Genomic DNA, 19,420 nt, shown 5'->3' on the forward strand with positions numbered 1-19,420 from the left:
TTATCCTAGTTCAAACACAATGAATGAAGAACAATCCATGTGGAAGTCTTTTGTTGTTTCTTTTTATTGTATATCGACTTATTTGCATTAATGCAATTTAATTTAACTAAATTTTTATAATATGAATATTATTTTTATTCCATTTTTTATTGGTGATAAAGTCATTTTTAATATTAATTTATGTTGGTTATATATATTCTACAACTTTTAAAATATCTATAAATAATTAATTAAACAAATTAAAAGTCAGAATAGCCATGGTGGAACTAAAAAACCACAATAGCCCTCCTAGCACAGCCTAACTTCAGATAGATTAAGGGAAAAAACAATGTTATCCCTGTTAATATCCACATTTAAATTAGTTTGTATCCACATTATCATTCACAGTAAATTTGCTATAACTCTTTTTTAAAAAAAAAAATTGAAAAATGTTTTGTCGAATCATGCCCACACTTAATATCATGCCATGCTATCGCTAGAAATAAAGTTCAATTTTACAATTTAAAATATAGCATATTTTAAATAAAAAACTGACTTTACAAAATGCAGCACTGAATTTAATGACAAACGAAGAAGTTGAAGCAATCATAGGGCCTCAAAGATCATCAGAAGCCAAGTTTGTGATAGAGCTTGGAGCCAAGACACATGTGCCAATTCTCTCCTTTTCAGCTACTAGTCCTGCTCTCACTTCAGTTCAATGCAATTACTTTATCCCGACAGCTCAAAGTGATTCCTCTCAAGTGAAAGTCATTGCCAGCATTGTCGAAACTTATCGTTGGAGGAAAATTGTTCTAATCTATGAAGGCACAGAATATGGCATTGCTTTGGTTCCATATTTGCTAAATGCCTTCCACGCGATTGGTACTCGAGTTCCCTATGAAAGTTGCTTTCCATCGTCTTCCGATGACACTGAAATCATGAGCGAGCTCCACAAAATAAAGAAAATGCAGGAAAGCGTGTTTCTGGTGCACATGACAGCCTCCAATGGATCCAGACTATTCTTACTCGCCGAAAGCGCAGGAATGATGAGTGAAGGGTATGCATGGCTCGTGACAACAGGATTGTCCACCTTACTAGATCCTGTGGACGCAAAAGTAATGGATTCTATGGAAGGTGTATTAGGTGTAAAGCCATATGTACCAAAATCAATAGAACTTGAAGGTTTCAAATCAAGATGGAAAAAGAATTTCAACTCTGAAAACCTCTTTGGTTTATGGGCATATGATACAGTTTGGGCGATAGCAATGTCAGGATAATTTGGCCAAAAGTGGTGGCATACCTTGGCCAATATTTGATGTCCCACCATGGTATCCAAGATTGTTCATAAGATATTCTTTATGGAATTCATCTGCCGTTTCATTTCAAAAATAAAATCATCTTTTTTCTTTATCTCCTCTTCTTTATTCTTTATCTCCTTTTGCAATGCTCGATACGATGAACTAGGATATGATGACTCCACTAAGTAGGAATGTGATGAAGAGCTTGTACTAACTATAGATTTTGGCATACGAGGTGCACCATATACCCTACCCTTTGTAACTCCTCTTGAAGCCACACACCAAGCTGCTTCATCAAATGAAGGATGATTTTCCTGATTAGTTCCATACTTAATTTGAAATCATCTCCTTTTTATAATTTTCCTACAAATAAAATACATGCAATAATAAATTCATTTGAAGGTTAAATAATACTTAAGTTATATAAATAAATAATCAAATAAAAATACATACAACCACTTTTTTAGACTTGTTGTCGATGAAGTTACCAGACTGCTTAGTACTTTGATGCAAAGCTGAAAAGACATCATCCCATGGATGTTCTTTTTCACCAGCTTCATCTTGCTTTCAAGATTAATAAATATTATAAAAGATAAATATAAAAATTTTAATTCATTATCTTAAGCATAAAAAAATAAAATTCTTACCATGTTAGCTCGATATGATGCAAATGACATTGTTCCGCCAGAATGAGTGCTTATTTTGCCATCTGTTTTGGTTAATCGATTCCTCCTAGCAGATTCCGACCTCCTTTGAAATTCAAGGGTAAACCAAACATCTTTGATCATTTGATTCCAGTCGTCATTGTTCATCCAAGCAGGACCTTTATCAAGGCAATCTATAATATTTGTAGTGTTTCCTTTTGATATGGCTTTCTTACGAGCTCATGTCAATTGTTGATTCAAAGCTATCCTAGCCTTATCTTCCCAAATATTACGAACAATCGACTCATCTTCCTCAAGAAAGGAATATTTTTTCTACTAAGTAAAAAGAGTGCACAAAATTTAAAAGAATGGAAATGATTAATCATATTGTGTTATCTTGTTCAGAATTTGCAAGATGATGTAATAACTAAAGAAATTAAATGATATTAAAGAGTAAACAAGAAAAAAGAACAAATTATAACACAAATCAGTCCCTACTACAGTACCTATATGGAGCTGAGATGCATATTTATGGTTACAAATAACAAGGCAATTACCAGCACACTTCTCTAGCTATTCAGTTGATAATTTTCATAATGCTACATTAAAGTGATCAAAACTGAAAAGAATATGACAATTAGTGTTGGTTCTTACCTTAAACTCTTTAAAGAGTTCATCCCTGCACAATGAATCTATTTTTTCCCAAGAGTGCCATGCTCCTTTAAAATTGGACCTCAAAATATCTCCGATTGCACGTTTACACGATGCGTTATTGAACCTGAAAAAATATAATAACAAACTTTTATTAAACAAATAATTACACAATAATAAGTAATTTTTTTCATACCTGAAAATATAACATTAATAAGTTAGTTTTTAAAAGTTTCAACTTACTCTGTTGTTCCATACAAACAAAGCTCTTTTTTTCTTGTAATTGGATTTATTGGTGTGTCAAAACCCTTTCTTTTAACACTTCGATCATAATTGTATGGAGAAGAGGTTAAACCATGGTTTGATGGAACGCCATCTTGATCCTCATCACATACACCTCTCTCATTACTACCAGCTCTCTCATCACATACACCTCTCTCATTACTATTGTCTCCCTCATATTCATCTCTAATGTTCGCATCATTATCAGTATCACCATCATCACCATCACCATCAACTCTTTCATAACTCTCTCATAACTCTTATATGAATTATGTCCTCCATAAACAAGTTGGTTATCTCGAGAGAAACCTCCTTGAATTTGAAGCAAATCTTAGAAGCGAAAGCCCTCATAATATTGATATGCTTCAACCCTTCCATAATCATGTTGAGGAGGATGTGTACTCCCCAAAGTAGGTATATAATACTCATTTGAGTTCTGATACACAGGTTGATGAAATGTGGATCCTTTGTTATTACGCCTTGATGGAGTTTGAAATGATTTGGATGAAGTGGACCTGTCACTCCTAGAATCTAATATGAATCCTCGTCGAGACATGCTAAAAACCAAAAAAAAAAATATGCATTATCATATGATAAAGTTATTCATAACCAAAAATCTTAGTTTCAAAGAGTATCATGAGAATGTGTTGATGGAGTTTGTGTGCAACTAGAATGAAAACAAAGTAAGAGAATAAAAGTGAGAGTAATTGCTTCCAGTAAGGTCAATAGCTATAGCATAACAATAAATAAGCTTATAGTTAAAGCATCAGGAAAAAAAAATTCACAGATATTTTTTCAAGAGTGCCATAACTAAAATGAAAACAAACTGTTAAATCTCATTATTTTTTTTTCCCATTCAAATACATGTTTTTCAATTACTGGTGATCAAATTTTTTTAAACTAACTTTATCAAAAAAATCCTCAAGTCCAATTCTGAGATGTATTTTTGTAAATGCAGCTTCATTACAAACAATATCCAGTTTATGATTTTTAAAATTTAGCAATTCAAACTGAATGGTTGAAGGACATCCTTATGACACTTCGATTGGGGATAGCGTAATAAACAATTTGACAGTTGCTAATTAGAACGAGAACCTGTTTGTGCTTCTACATTTTTTAGCATTTTTTTTGTTTGCTTGCATTAGAAATCCATGGAAGTATTCCTTTTTCAGCAGTTTTGAAAATGGTGAATCCAAAAACAAGAAACAAACCTCAGCACCTATAAATCCTCTTTCAAAATCAGTATGGATTGTCCATTTAATAGCCATCACTTCCAAAAATATTATACTTCAAATAAAGTAATTATTGTAACAAAAATAAATATATAAATAGCATCAAGACCTTAAACAGTGTATTTGATTCGCCAGGTTGAAAAAAACCTTACATAGCGTGGAGGAAATTATACATAATAGCAATGGTATTTTCACAAGTACCGAAGCATCTAAAGCAAAAGAAACTGATCCCATCATAGCAATTGTATTTTCACAGACATCAATACATAATTCTAATATTTTCAATGTACCAAAAAAAATGTTAACAAAAGAAACTGATCCCATCATAGCTAGCAATGGTATTTTCATATTCTAATATTCTAATAATTTTGCTTTGCACATTTATCATACACATGCCTGATTCCATCCATTGACATACCTGGTTATGAAGAACTTTATCCTCCAATACGAAAACAGTGGCTGCAAACCTTTTAAAATCTTGGCTGCAGTATGGTGGCCAAGTGCTGTTAGAAATGCGAAAACAGTGGCAATAAGTAGTGAACTGTCTCTTTTATAATATGAATTAATGGCTGGTAAGCTATCATTAAAAATCAATGTTCACCTGTAATCTCATAACTGCATCAACAACTAGTTTTGCAAAGTATTCCTTATCATGTGATAGTAATTTGGAACTCAAAATAGTCCTTGCAATCTTCATCAAGTCAATTGTCAAAAGCCAATTAACACAAACAATAAAAATTATAAAAATCTGAATAATTAATTAAGCAGAAATCAAAATTATGAGTATGCTTACCTGAATGTTTGTTCCTATAAATAAAAACATTGAGTAGGAAGAACCTTTTCATTCATGCCTCAACATCTATCAGCAAGAAGACAAATCACAAAATAAACCATAACATCAAAATCATAATTTAAAGATTGATACTTGAAAGATTAGAAATGGTTTCAAAGGTCAATGAAAATAATATATGTAATGTGATCCATAACACACACTTGAATAAAATAATAAAGAAATAACATTGAAAGCCTAAACTTGTTAAGTAATATGAAGAAATAATATGAAATCATCCATACATCTAATAAAGATAATTCATTACATATACTACGAAATATAATTAACTTGTGCTACTCATTATTATCATCACTCCTAACCATGTCATCATCATCACACAAAACCATGTCATCGTCGTCATCACCACCACTACCACAACCATCATCCTCATCATCATCATCATCACCATCATCATCATCATCAGCTTCTTCTTCTTCTTCTGCAACCTTTTCATCTTATTTTCCCCAATTTATGTCAAGTTGAAGCAATTCATATTGACTGATTTCTTCATAATAAGATGATTCAACAAGTATATTTGGATCATTTAGTGTTTGAGTAGGAAGGACACGACATGGTTGAGAAATCTCATCTAATTGATCAACATCAAATGATCTCACATTGTTGGCATCTTCAATAAATTCACCCATGTCAACATTATAACAACTTCTAGCAGTTGTCTTAATAATTGTCCACCATTCAGAGGATTTATTATCAGGTGGATATGTATAGTAGACTTGTTGACATTGTTGTGCTAACACAAAATCTTAATTTTCATGTAGTCGAGATGTATGCTTGATTTCAACCAAATCATTCGAACGATGCACTCTAATCCACCATTTTGTATCATACCAATTACATTTAAACATAAATAACTTGCACTTACTCCCCAAATATTTTAGTCGAACAACTTCTTTAAGCATTCCATAATAATCACGTTCATTATTATCATAGCAACTTCCTTTCACACAAACTCCACTATTCATTGTCTTTTTAGAATGACCATAACTTTGAGTATGAAATTTAAAACCATTCACATAATACCCATTATAACATTTAACTGAAGTTGAAGGGCCCATAATAAGTCCAAAGAGTTGATTTTCAATTCCGTTAGATTGGTATTCCACCTAGCATAATTAATTTTTTTAAAAGAGATTAGTAATTTTTTAAAGTAACTAATTGACATAAAATATAAATTAATTTTATTAAAATACTTACATTATTTTTTAACTAATTTGGAAAGATCTCTTCGCATAATTTTTCAATTTCAACATCACTTGCATGTAGTTATTATGACTTTAGCTCTTGATGACATGCCTAAAATTTTAAAATGTTAAAGTTAATAATAAATTAAGAACAAAATAATATTTCATACTTACTCTAAATAAGGCTTCAGTTCTTGACAATTGAATATCACATAGTTATGCACAATTTGCATTTCAGCATGTGACAACTGTCTTCTATAAAATCTTTTGGATAATTTTTTTCCTAGATAGGAAAAAATAGAGAGATGTTCATCTAGACTTTTAAGGCCACCATCATCATTCCGTGGAACTTGATTCCAAATTGTTTGCACGTCATCACCAAAATAATGAGATGCAAAATTAGTAATTTCATCAATCAAATATGCTTCACATATGGAACCCTCAAATTTAGCTTTATTGGTCACTTTCTTCTTCAAATAAAACATATACTATATCATTTCTGTCACTTAGTAAGGGAATAAAATTAACATAGTATGAAAACATACTGTTCAAATGGATACATCCATCGATATTGAACAGGTCCACCAACTTTTACCTTGTAAGGTAGATGTATCGTCAAGTGTTCCATGGAGTCAAAGAAGGATAGAGGAAAAATCCTTTCAAGTTTGCAAATTATTTCAATTATATTCATCTGCATTAACTTCATGTGTTGGACATTTAAATTTATTGTACAAATATCTCGAAAAAATACGGACAGTTCAGTTAATGCCTCCCACACTGGCTTAGGTAAGTAAGGTCGGAAAGCGGTCGGAAGAAGTCTTTGAATGAAGACATGACAATTATGACTCTTCATCCCCAAAACCTTATATTGTGCCTCTTTCACACATCGTGAAATGCTTGAAGCATAACCATCAGGTAATGATAATTCCTTCATCCATGACAAAACTTCTTGTTGTTGTTTCTTGTGTAGACAATAAGTGCCTTAGGTTTGTAAACCCGACCACTCGTATCTTGTTGCAAATGTAAATTTGGTTTCTTACAATACAACTGAATATCCAACCTAGCCTTTAAATTGTCCTTGCTTCTATTAGGACAATCCATTACTGTATAAAAAATATTGTCAAAGACATTTTTCTCAATATGCATGACATCAAGATTATGACGAATCAAATTTGTATGCCAATATGGAAGCTCCCAGAAAATGCTCTTCTTCACCCAATTGTGTTTAACACCAAAGCCAGGAATTTTATCATTATATGATGAACTTTCATTATGTCCCTCAATAAACTTGGACACTTCGTTTAACATTTCCAAACCAGATGGACAAGGTAAATGAGAGAGCCTTTCAATTACTCCTTTCAGAAACTTATCGGATTGACATCTATATAGGTGGTCCATGGGTAGGAATCGTCGATGACAATCAAAAAATATAATTTTCCTCCATTTTTTAATCTAAAAAGCCTTGTTATGCTCCATACAATAAGGACAAGACAGATTGTCATAAGTACTCCAACCCGATAACATGCCATATGCTGAAAAGTCACTAATGGTCCACATCAAAGCTGTCTTTAATTGAAAATTTTCCTTTCTATATACATCATATATTTCAACACCAACAGACCACAAATTCTTTAACTCATCAATCAAAGGTCTTAGGAAAACATCAAGCTTTTTCCCCGGATTCTTTGGCCCGGGAATCATTATTGCCAAAAACATAAATGGTCTAGTCATACACTTCCACGGAAGCAAATTATAAACAGTCACAATTACTGGCTAACAAGAGTATGTATTTAAAGACTTGTCAAATGGACAAAATCCATCAGTGCATAACCCTAACTGAATATTTCTCGGATCTGATGCAAAGCTTAAGTAGAGACGATTAAACTCCTTCTATGCCTTCTTATAAGATGGGGTGCACCATAACCCCATTATCTAACTTATAAAAATAATGTCATATCATATATTTGGCTGGAGACATGAACAGTCTCTGAAGAGCCTTGGTGTTAAGGGAAAGTCATTTCATGCACGTTGCCAGTCTCAGGGGAGGCTCCAATACTTTCAGGACCTGTGACAGGGTGAACTCTAGATTCAGTTCGCCTAAGATGATGGACGGAGGGATCTTTCTGGTCAAAACGCTTTGCTACCTCAAGAATTCTCAGCCACATGGATTGTTCTTCATGCATTGTGTTTGAAGCAGGATAATTTGAGCAAACGAACCTGATGATATATATCAGGAGCGAAGATATGGAAGCAAGTCCAGAGACAAGGAAGAGACCCGCGAAGCTAGACAACCTTAGACCACCTGAAGAGGTTTCAGCTCCTTGATCTTCACAGGTGATTTCCCTACCAAAGCTTTTCCTCTTAATTGCTTCCATTTTATCATGATCTTCAGTGACATTCAAGATTGCTCTTGAGATATGAGAGACTAGTGGGGAGTCAAGTGGGAAGGCCTATAATAAAAAAAGAAAGAAAGAAGAAGATCGAGCTGATCATTAGAAAGTTTACTCACTGCATAAGTTCTGTAATAGTTAAATACATGCTTAACAATGGCTAATCACTTTTGCCTTAATTATAAGTAGCCTGATAATCATGGAGTTCTACTTAAAACCTAACAACTTCAGAAAGAGAGAGAGAGAGAGAGAGAGAGAGTCACTCACAAAGCCAAATCCATCGGTTTGATAGGTTGGTCCTACCATTTGAAATTTAGAGCAGCGGTTCTTGCCGTCAAGGAAGCGTCTAACGTAGGGAATTTCATCAAAGATAGCAGCCACACTACCATTAGACAACGCATCGTGATACTCCTCTGGATTGCTATATTCCCTCAACATCGTGTCATTGAAAAGTAATTCTTTTTTAAGGAAATCTTTCACAAAAGAATCTTTCTGGTGTCCAACAAAGTAATTATTCCTCTTGATCTCTTTGACATCAACAAATGCGGGATGCATCCGCTGTACTGTTAGCATTGAGGCTAAGCTAGCAGTGTAACTCTGAGATATAATAAGTACCACAAATATCCATATGATCAAGACAAATCTTGTCAGGTTGTTCTCTGGCCTCTCTCCTATTACGGCAAAAAAAAAAAATTGATTCATGCTCATACATTAGAATTTCATTTTAGTTGCGCTTCTAATCAATTATGAAAAGAAAGTAAAGAAGACAAAAACACGAAAGTTAGAGAAGTTAATTACTATGTGCAAAGACCAGTGTTGAGAAGGAGAACCAGATAACTGTGCCCAGTTGTTGCTCTGGTGTTCCCCTAAACTCTCTGTTCGTACGGTGTTCGAGCACCCATACCACTAAACCTGTGACAAAGAAGGCTAGTCCAGTTACTAACCAAAGTTTCGGGCTTAGTGGCTTCAAGAAAATCCACATGTTATCCCTCTCATCGCGTTTCATCAAAACCACCATTGTTATGCCTGATTCCGAGTAAGGCAAGGTGAAATCTACATATGATGAGCGATAAGCCACTATCGTTGTATCTCCAACCACTGCATCAAATTTCTGAAAGACAAACAATACAAGGTCACTCTTTTTATGAACTTTTAAGCTTTTAAGTAGAAAAATGGATTTTAAGTAGCATAACAGGGACCTGAAGTTTGATTTGCCGAAGAAGATCATCGTAAGTCCCGGCACTCTTCCTACTACTTTTGTTCATAAAGGGTATGAATTCATACGGAAGGGGAAATGGTAATATATCAAGCACTGCAAGGAAAACCTCTGCAGAGAAGCCTGAAACAATAGGCTCATTGCTCTGCTGATGCCATTTGACTTCTAAAAATTCGCTAAAACCGCTTCTCACTGGAACCCCAATCCTCAATTTCTTCGGCTGTTGTATTGTGCCTCCTGGCCAAATTGGTTGCTTCAGTTTGGTTTTGGAATTTGAGTGTGATATTTTACTACTGCTATCCAAGCTCTGAGAAAGTCCTCCTTTTTGTGTCCAATATCCAATAACCCTCTCTGATCTCCCCACCACATTGAATATTTCAAAGGCGAAAGGTGCCATCTCACCCTTAACCAACTGGAACTTTCCGCTCAAGCCATCAAAGGTAGTGTTTAATATGGACTTCAGGAGTCTTGGCCCCATTTCTGAGATTCCCAAAGCCGCAAGATCAACTGACCTGTTGCTTGCGTTTTGTTTTAAGAACCTAGAATGCACAATGCCAGCCCTCTCCACTGCCATTGCTATCGCCCAAACTGTATCATATGCCCATAAACCAAAGAGGTTTTCAGAGTTGAAATTCTTTTTCCATCTTGATTTGAAACCTTCAAGTTCTATTGATTTTGGTACATATGGCTTTACACCTAATACACCTTCCATAGAATCCATTACTTTTGCGTCCACAGGATCTAGTAAGGTGGACAATCCTGTTGTCACGAGCCATGCATACCCTTCACTCATCATTCCTGCGCTTTCGGCGAGTAAGAATAGTCTGGATCCATTGGAGGCTGTCATGTGCACCAGAAACACGCTTTCCTGCATTTTCTTTATATTGTGGAGCTCGCTCATGATTTCAGTGTCATTGGAAGACGATGGAATGCAACTTTCATAGGGAACTCGAGTACCAATCGCGTGGAAGGCATTTAGCAAATATGGAACCAAAGCAATGCCATATTCTGTGCCTTCATAGATTAGAACAATTTCCCTCCAACCATAAGTTTTTACAATGCTGGCAATGGCTTTCACTTGAGAGGAATCACTTTGAGCTGTCCGGATAAAGTAATTGCTTTGTGGAGTGAGAGCAGGACTAGTAGCTGAAAAGGAGAGAATTGGCACTTGTGTTTTGGCTCCAAGCTCTATCACAAACTTGGCTTCTGATGATCTTTGAGGCCCTATGATTGCTTCAACTTCTTCATTTTTCATTAAATCCAGTGCTGCATTTTGCAAAGTCAGTTTTTTATTTAAAATATGCTATATTTTAAATTGTGAAATTGAACTTTATATTAAATACATTGCTATTAAAATGACAAATAGAACCGTGATATCCAAAATTCTTGATCAAAGCACATTAAAATTATATATTAATGGATTCAAAACGGTATGAAAATGAAATCTTTAATTGTTGAAAATATATATTCATATCAATAACAATGTATAAAAAATGATAATCAAGCTTTGATTCGAACAAAACATTTGTCAATTTTTTTAAAAATAAAAAAAAGAGTTATTGCAATTTTACTATGAATGATACTGTGAATACAAACTAATTTAATTGTGGATATTAATAGTGATAACACTGTTTTTACCCTTAATCTATCAGAAGTTAGGTTGTGCTGGGAGGGCTACTGTTGTTTTTTAGTTCCACCATAGCTATTCTGACTTTTCTGTCTGACACCAAATTTCTCCATGAAGATTATTACTAACATAAAATAATGAAAAATTTTGGTTATCTAATGAGAGATATGTTAAAAAAAAAAATATTCTAAGTATCTTAAATGCATCTAGTTTTAGTCTATGTTTTGAAAATAATAAACATGTTTTAGATGGATATACAAATACACGTATAGCGAGTGATGTTGATTTCAAAAACTTCACATGGAGATACTTAATGATTTTTGCAAGGAAGCAATTTCATAACAATTAATGTTGTAAAAAAAAGTTGAATATTTTGCTCTTTCTGAAAACAATAAATAGTTGTTAAGGATAAAAAAGTTTTTATATGAATTTGGTCTAGTGTAAAAGAACTTTGAGTTGAACTGTGAAATTCAAAATTCAATTCATTTTAGTGAGTATCATGCTATTTATTCTCGATCAAAACATATTAAAATTAGATACTAATGGATTCAAAATGATAAGAAAATAAAGTTTTTAATTATTGAAAATATCCATATCAATAACAATGTATAAAAAATGATGATCAAGCTTCTTTTGTGAGAGAAGTTTGAGTTTAGTAAAAAATAAGTGGCCATCAAATTAAAACTTACAAGCTGATTGCCGGTAAAAAAAAACTCCACACATACAAGCTGTGTCGTGTGCCTCTCATTTCAATATAAAAGAGCAGCAAGGGGTTTTGTAAGAGAAAAAGAGACAGTTTCTATCCACTTTTTCTCTTTAATCTTTGTATTCCAAGAATAATTTAATCCCGTTGTTTTGAAAAGGAATGAATACCTTGTAATTTTGGTGTTGATTTTTTCCGACATCGGGTATTCAAAGAATCACACTAAAAAAATCCAATAAACTAGACATAAAACCCTATTTGATATTGCCATAAAAAAACCATGATTGAAAATATAAAAATAATTAATTCCAGATTTTTTTATATATATAAATTCAATTGCAATATCAATATTCACATATCATCAAATATATATTAAATATGAGATTACTGAAAATATATAAATAACAATAAAAAGGATAAAAAGTCATTGAAAAATACCATCAATTCTAGTGCTTAATTTAATCACCATGAGAGAGAGAGAGAGAGTATAAAATCAATAAAGCATCTGAATACTTGCTGTTATGATCTTTACATATACAGTGCGTTTTAGGTAGAACACAAGACAAAAGTGGCCAGTACTGGCCACTTCTCTCTTTGTCGTGTGATCATGTGTTCGATTTCGTGTGTGAATATTCAGGGAAGTGGTACCTGCAGATGCTGCTGTCACGACATCCCCTTTGGAATCCCTGGTGACGAGAGAGATTCTAGTTCGATAATCAGCATTCCTAGCATAAAAATCAGTTTCTGCAGCAGATATGCAGCTCTCTGCCGTTTTTCCGACTGCTGAGTTCATATCAAGAACCACTCCTACTCGTATAATCACCTTCCCCATTATCACCTGCTCACTCCACAGAATAACCAAGAGAAAGCAAAGAAAACAGAAGAAGCTTTTCTGCTTTGCCATTCTGATGAAGATTGTTGTTGATGGCAACTATGCGTATGCTTAGTATTTGTGGAGCCATTAGCAAATTTTAGCCAGCTCCTATTTGGACGTGCTTGTCACGACCACGTTGTGTAATTGTCAAAATTAGCTGTTTCTCGCGCGGCAGTGACTCCTTGTTTTTTATTTAAAAATATAGTAAAACAGTATTTTTAGCTCTTTTAATATCTAATATCAGCACATTAAATATAAAAAATATTAATTTAAAAATCACCTATTAATACATCATAATAACATAAGTGCAAATTGTGACACAACAATATCATTTTTCACTTATTCATTTGTATTAAACAATAAGAAATATCTTCTAACTAAATTATGTTTCGGTTAAGATAAATAAACAATTTTTAAAATGCGTACCAATAATATTAGCCTAATTCACTAAATAAAATAAAATTGTAATCTCTTTAGTCAAAATTGATGTGACATATAATACTCAACTAGATGATTGGCACGCGCTATGTTGCGGATCGAAATCAATTTTTTCTTGAACATAAAAAAAATATTTAAATGTTACTAATATTTTTTTCCTAACAGAAAAAAAATTAAATCGTTTGATGGTTTACCTGATATAACCCGGTTGATTTTAGTGGTCCAAAAACAACCCATACAACCTGTGAAAACAAATTTTGACTAAACAAAATTTCAAGATGATATCTTTTCTAATAGTAAAATAATAATATATTGGATTAGCCTTGAACAACCCGAGTTAACGTGTCAAATTCATGACCCGGGTTATGAGACTATGATAACCCTATAGCAAGCAAATCAAAATAAATTATTAAGTCTAATTTTCAATCAGCTCAATATTGAAAGATGAAATTTTTAAAAAAAAATCAATTTAAAAAGGATCTAAAAAAATGACCTGGGCTAACATGTCAAACTTGCAACCCAGGTCATAAGACCGAGATAACCCCATGAAAAGCAAATCAAAACAAATTACAAATTTTAATCCCTAACTAGCCCAATATTAAAGGATAAGATTAAAAAAGAAATCAATTAAAAAAATAACATAAAAAACAACATGAGTCAATCCATCAAACCCATAACCCGGGTCATCAGACTAAGATAAACTTATAGAAAAAAATAAAAAAATGACCTGATATAACTCAGGTTACTTGTCAAATCCGCGACTTTGGTCTTGAGACTGAAATAACCTCATTGAGAGAAAGTAAAACAAATTATAAAGCTTGATTCTCAATTGTCCCTGTTGAATTTAATATTGAATGATGAAATTTGTAAAAAAGTTAATTAAAAAATGATATGAAAAATAAGCCAAGTTAACTCGAGTTACTTGTTCAGCACTATTACCGAGTCATGAGACTAGGATAACCTAATAAAAAATAAACAAAAATAAAATCATGAAACCTAATTTCCAATTAAACACAATATTAATTAATGAAATTGGAAGGAAAAAGTCAATTAAAAAAAAAGAGAAAACAATGAGTCAATTAGAGTCATCCGCAACCCGGGTCATGAGACAGGAACAATCAAGTAAAAAGCAAGTCCAATGTTAAAGGACTCGTGACGCAGGTAATGAGACCAATATAACCTCTTAAAAAGAAAATAAAAAAAAACGACCTAATTTAACTGGGGTTAAAATATTAAAACTTGTGACATTGATCTTAAGACCAAGATATTCTCATAAAAAATAAATCAAAATAGATTATGAAACTCAATTTCCAATTGATTCAATATTGAATGATAAAATTAAAAAAAAATTAATAAAATAAAAGACACAAAAAAACAACCTGAGTTAACTCGGGTTAATCCATTAAGCATTATTCACATTTCATGAGATCAGGATAATCTAATGAAAAGTAAATAAAACAAATCATAAAATTTAATTCTCAATCAAATCAATATTAAAAGATGAAACTGGAAAAAAAGAACTAATTAAGAAAAAGAAAAAAAATCTGAGTCAACTGAGTTAACCAATCAAACCAAGTTAACTCGTTATATCTAAAATCCATCTCATGAGAGTGTGGTAACTAAATAAAAAATATATAATATTAAAAAATAAAATTAAATAAAAAAATATTAATTAAAAAAACAAAATAAAATATTATTTCAATAAATAGTGATTTTTAAGAGGAATGCAATAAAACCTCCTCCTCTTTTAATTTATAGTTAATACCAAGGAAGGCAAATTAAATTGACCATACGTGTTTATTTTGAGATTTGTTGGTACAATATATACTTTCTTTCTTTCTTTTTTCCTTTTTCTTTTTTTTTTAAATATTAATTTAAAAACCATTTTAAAAACCATATGTGAATATATCATGATGACATAATTGCAAATAGCGACGCATCAATATTATTTTTCACTTAATCATTTTTATTGTTCATTTTTATTAAACAATAAGAAATATCTTCTAACTAAATTATGTATTTTGAAAAAGTCACACTTTCCGACTGTGATATTTGAAAAAGCTTGACTTTTATTAAATTGTATTATTTTAGAAAATATATTTTCGTCCATACGATTCAGCCATTTTCGTCCATACGATTCAACCATTTTCGTCCATACGATTGATAGAGTCAAACATGCAGAGAGGAAAAGGTTGTTTTCTTCCATACGGTAGCGGCAGGTCAGATGCATCTTTCACTTGTCAAGTCCAAATGGGCACCGCATGTACCTGTGTTAAAAACAAAAACCATTATTGGCTCTGTCGACGTTTAATTTTGTGGTGCAAAATATTTTAACATGTATTTTTTTTGTTTTAGAAAATATATAACGTTGATATGATTATAAAATAAAAATTAAGTTTATGGCATATCTATAACCACGACATGAGATACAAGAATTAGCTGTAATATTTTGCCTGTAGGTACACCATAATTCAGACTTACCAGCCATTGCGGACCATTCTGAAGTTGACTTGGCCACAAACTCATCTTAAATTTAGTTAAAAGGCACGTAACATGAGATTTTTGTTTCATACCCAAATTTCAACCATAAAAAATTTATAATTTTTTTTTAAAAAAAACCAGAAATATGCAAAAGAAAAGAAAATTTGGTGGTGTTCAAGAAAAAAAAATCAAAAGTTTAGCACGTGACTAATCTCATCCAAGAGAAGTTCAGTCAAACATACAGACCAGATCATACATACAGACAAGAAGTGCGATTAATTATTTGTCTTCACTAACCGAGTAGATTGTCTTTGACTGTTCCACTACTCTGGGAAAACTTGGATAGGAATTTCCCACTTCCTTAATGTGACCTCGTAGTATTTATTTTTTAAACATATAACATATACACGCATAAACTTTCCATTAGGGATACTTTGAAAATAAAGTTCAATCCGTGTTTTTAAAAAGTTTAATTTTTTTTTTTGTTAAAAATTAATATTTTTTTATATTTTCAAATCGTTTTGATATATTAATCTCAAAAATAATTTTTTAAAAATAAAAAATATATCATTTTGATGCATTTCTAAGTGAAATATACTTTAAACCACAACTACAATCCCAAAAAAATCCTAGGACAATAATTTTTTTAAAAAATAATAATTTCGATAGATCTTTCAATGCAAAATCCTTTATTAATTTTTTATAATGTTATTTTTAACTTTATTTTAGGATTCAAATTTGGATTGATATTTGAAAAATTTGATTATAAAACTCCATTTAATCTCTCAATCAAATTTAAATATACTATGATGTGAAACATTTTTTGGTCCAAAAATTAGTAAGAAAATGGTTGTTGTTATAGTTGTCAAACTTGCAAGTTAACTTGTAAAATCATATGATTTTACGAGTTAACATAGATATAATGTGTGAAATTAGGTAAAAAACTTGAAAATTAGCAAACTCGGTTAAAATCGGTCAAACTCAGATCGAGTTTGATAAAATTGGGTTTTTGCAATCTTTGCATGTTTGTGTCTTAATCTGATAGACAATATCTTTTAATTATTTTGGACCTCTTTCTTCCTCTCTTTTCATCTCCAACTTCAATTTTGCCCCCAAATCCCATTTGTAGAAAACCATCTACATCTTGATATCAAGCTTTTGGATTTAGGTGGCAATGGTAAATTCACATGTTCATGGGCACCCACCTAGCTATCCACCTACCACTAGTGCAAGTGCCATAGTCACCAAAAAAGAATAGATTTGGGATGGGCTTTTTATTGCAGACTTGGTGTCTAATCATGCATCTTATGATGTGGGATTTGGTGATGCTGATGAATTTGATTATTGAGGGTTTTTTCTTTCACCTTCATGATAATAGGATGGTAATGATTGGTGTGGAAATGGTGGGTCTTGAGTCGTCAAATTCATGGTTTTTAGACCTTTTTATATCAAACCAGTGACTTTCTCTACCTGCTCTACTCTGTTGAAGAGAAAGAGCATCATGTGATGTTCCTCTCTCCCTCTCTCTTCTCCCGAGCTGGATAGAGGAGGCCAATCTTGTAACCAAAGAAAAAAGAAAGATTTACTGGTGTGTTAAATCGCTTATTTTTTTAAAATTTCCAAGCTAATTTGTCCAAAATTTTGCTAGCAGCTCCCTGATCAGGTGTACCAAGTTGCCATTTGTGCAGGAAAGAAATGTTCATTGAAGTAATAATTAATTCATATGCATCACTAGTTTTTTTTCCCCTCGCACTAAAACTATTACTATTAAGAAAGAAGAAGATTTGCATGCTTTTCTTCATTTTTTTTTTAATTATTATCATTGAAAGATAATAATTATATGGCTGTCAACAAAAGAGCCTAGAGTTAGGGCAATCAAAATAAAGTAGATTACATGGCTGTAAAAGAAAAGGAAGACCGGAAACTCTTGACTTTTCTAGATCTTTGATTTTTTCTCTTTGAATAGGTGTGGTTTTTTGAACAAGAACAATAAGGGCCTGTTTGGTTGATGTGGAAATAACCATTCATGTATGGTATTTTATTTTTTAAGAATAAATGTTCAGCTCAAGACGAAAATTTTTCTCAGAAATCATAAAAAAAAAATTCCTTATGATTTTATAATATGTTTTTACAATTTAAATTTATTTTATATTTTTCATGTCATATCAAAAATATAGTTTTAACAACCGGGGTTATTGTTTTTATTTAACGGTTTGAACAAGTCAAAGGAATGTGCATGGCTCATTTTGCCAGGAAATTGATAACGTGGGGAAGTTTAAGATATGTTTGGTATGCCCCACAGTATTAATAAAAGCTAGACTAGACTAGACAATAACTATCTTGGTTTGTGTTTAGAGTGTATTGAATGTCCTAGATAATTTATTATATTTTGTGTTTGGTAGATATTAAACATGATAGAATAACATGCTATAATGACAATAATACCATTGTTTTGTTTAATGTTTGAAGTGTAGGTTTTAATATATATATATATATATATATATATATATATATATATATATATATAAACCTAAAAATTTGATTAATCTTTTTTAATATAATATATATTTTAGAAAATCATTGCAATTTATTCCCCACTAGATGAGTGTAGATTTTATTTTAAATGATTTTTAATCTAAAATGGATTCTTCCTACGTACAATCATTGTTTTTGGAGTTCTTAATTTTTTTAAACCTATGCGGTATATTCCACTTGATGTGTGTGGATTTATTTTCAGAATATTTTTAATTCAATGCATATTATTCCTCCATTTGGTTTATTTCACTAGCTGAATTTGAAGTTTCAAATGTTTTTAAACTAATACAATTTATTTCACTCCATGCATGTGTGTGGATTTCTTTTCAAATAGTCTTAAATTTGATGACGATTATTCCTCCATTCATAGCATATGAGGTCTTAAAATATTTTTAAAGTAATGCGGTTTATCCCATTTCATGCATGTGGATTTTTTAAATCAATGTGTATTATTCCTTAATTTATTCGTTGCATTTAGAGATGTCAAATATTTTTAAATCAATGTAGTTTATTCCACTAATTAATACGTGTGGATTTCTTCTCAAATGATTTTTAATTTGATACAGATTATTTTTCTTACTGCATGCATATGGATTTCTTTTCAAATGATTTTTGATCCATTGCTATTTATTTTCACTTGTTATGTATGAGCTTTTAATTTTGTTTTTTCTGAAACTAATCTTCTTCACTCATTCCATTCCATGTTGAGCTTCCGAGATAATCTTCGCCACGAACAAGAACGGATTTGGAAGTCACCTTAAAACAAGAGAGGATTGGTTTTGGAAATGAATTCGAAAAAAGTAAGAGAACTTTCTTTTAATAATTTTGTTCTTTGTTTTAAATTATATTTTCTTTTACCAGTTTGATCTCATTCTATTCGATGTCCGATATTCAATGTATTTTTTTAAAAAATATTTTACTTGGTGCTTATTCATTGCATGTATATATATAGCCCTTGGGATATTTGACCAATGATGATATTATGGGTGTGACTGTGTCCTAGTTTCATCTGGTTTGTACTTAGTTATACATTAAT

The 19,420-nt window shown here is 31.8% G+C and overlaps 1 protein-coding gene and 1 long non-coding RNA gene across 2 annotated transcripts; both read right to left on the reverse strand.

The window, feature by feature from the left end:
• Positions 1–382: 382 nt before the first annotated feature.
• On the reverse strand, positions 383–4,961 carry LOC133687995 (uncharacterized). Its single transcript, XR_009841071.1, has 6 exons — positions 4,880–4,961; positions 4,688–4,777; positions 4,505–4,568; positions 2,816–3,411; positions 1,925–2,699; positions 383–1,640 (listed from the first exon to the last, which is right to left on the reverse strand). It is a non-coding gene; the product is annotated as an uncharacterized LOC133687995 (long non-coding RNA).
• A 2,811-nt stretch (positions 4,962–7,772) lies between these two features.
• On the reverse strand, positions 7,773–13,015 carry LOC133688649 (glutamate receptor 2.8-like). Its single transcript, XM_062108215.1, has 5 exons — positions 12,705–13,015; positions 9,710–10,992; positions 9,309–9,621; positions 8,778–9,181; positions 7,773–8,570 (listed from the first exon to the last, which is right to left on the reverse strand). The coding sequence occupies exons 1-5, from the start codon at positions 12,958–12,960 to the stop codon at positions 8,124–8,126; spliced, it is 2,703 nt and encodes a 900-aa protein (XP_061964199.1). The 5' UTR covers positions 12,961–13,015; the 3' UTR covers positions 7,773–8,123.
• Between the last annotated feature and the right edge of the window lie 6,405 nt (positions 13,016–19,420).

This window comes from Populus nigra, chromosome 3 (assembly GCF_951802175.1).
Source record: "Populus nigra chromosome 3, ddPopNigr1.1, whole genome shotgun sequence".
Classification (NCBI taxonomy): Eukaryota; Viridiplantae; Streptophyta; class Magnoliopsida; order Malpighiales; family Salicaceae; genus Populus; species Populus nigra.

What these genes read in the sequence shown, in the direction of transcription:
- LOC133688649 (XM_062108215.1), bottom strand. Translation starts at nt 12,960, where the DNA reads ATGGCAAAGCAGAAAAGCTTCTTCTGTTTTCTTTGCTTTCTCTTGGTT. An exon ending in CGTGACAGCAGCATCTGCAG is followed by an intron (nt 10,993 to 12,704) that starts GTACCACTTCCC and finishes TGCAAAATGCAG; the next exon opens with CACTGGATTTAATGAAAAAT. An exon ending in TTCGGCAAATCAAACTTCAG is followed by an intron (nt 9,622 to 9,709) that starts GTCCCTGTTATG and finishes TTTGTCTTTCAG; the next exon opens with AAATTTGATGCAGTGGTTGG.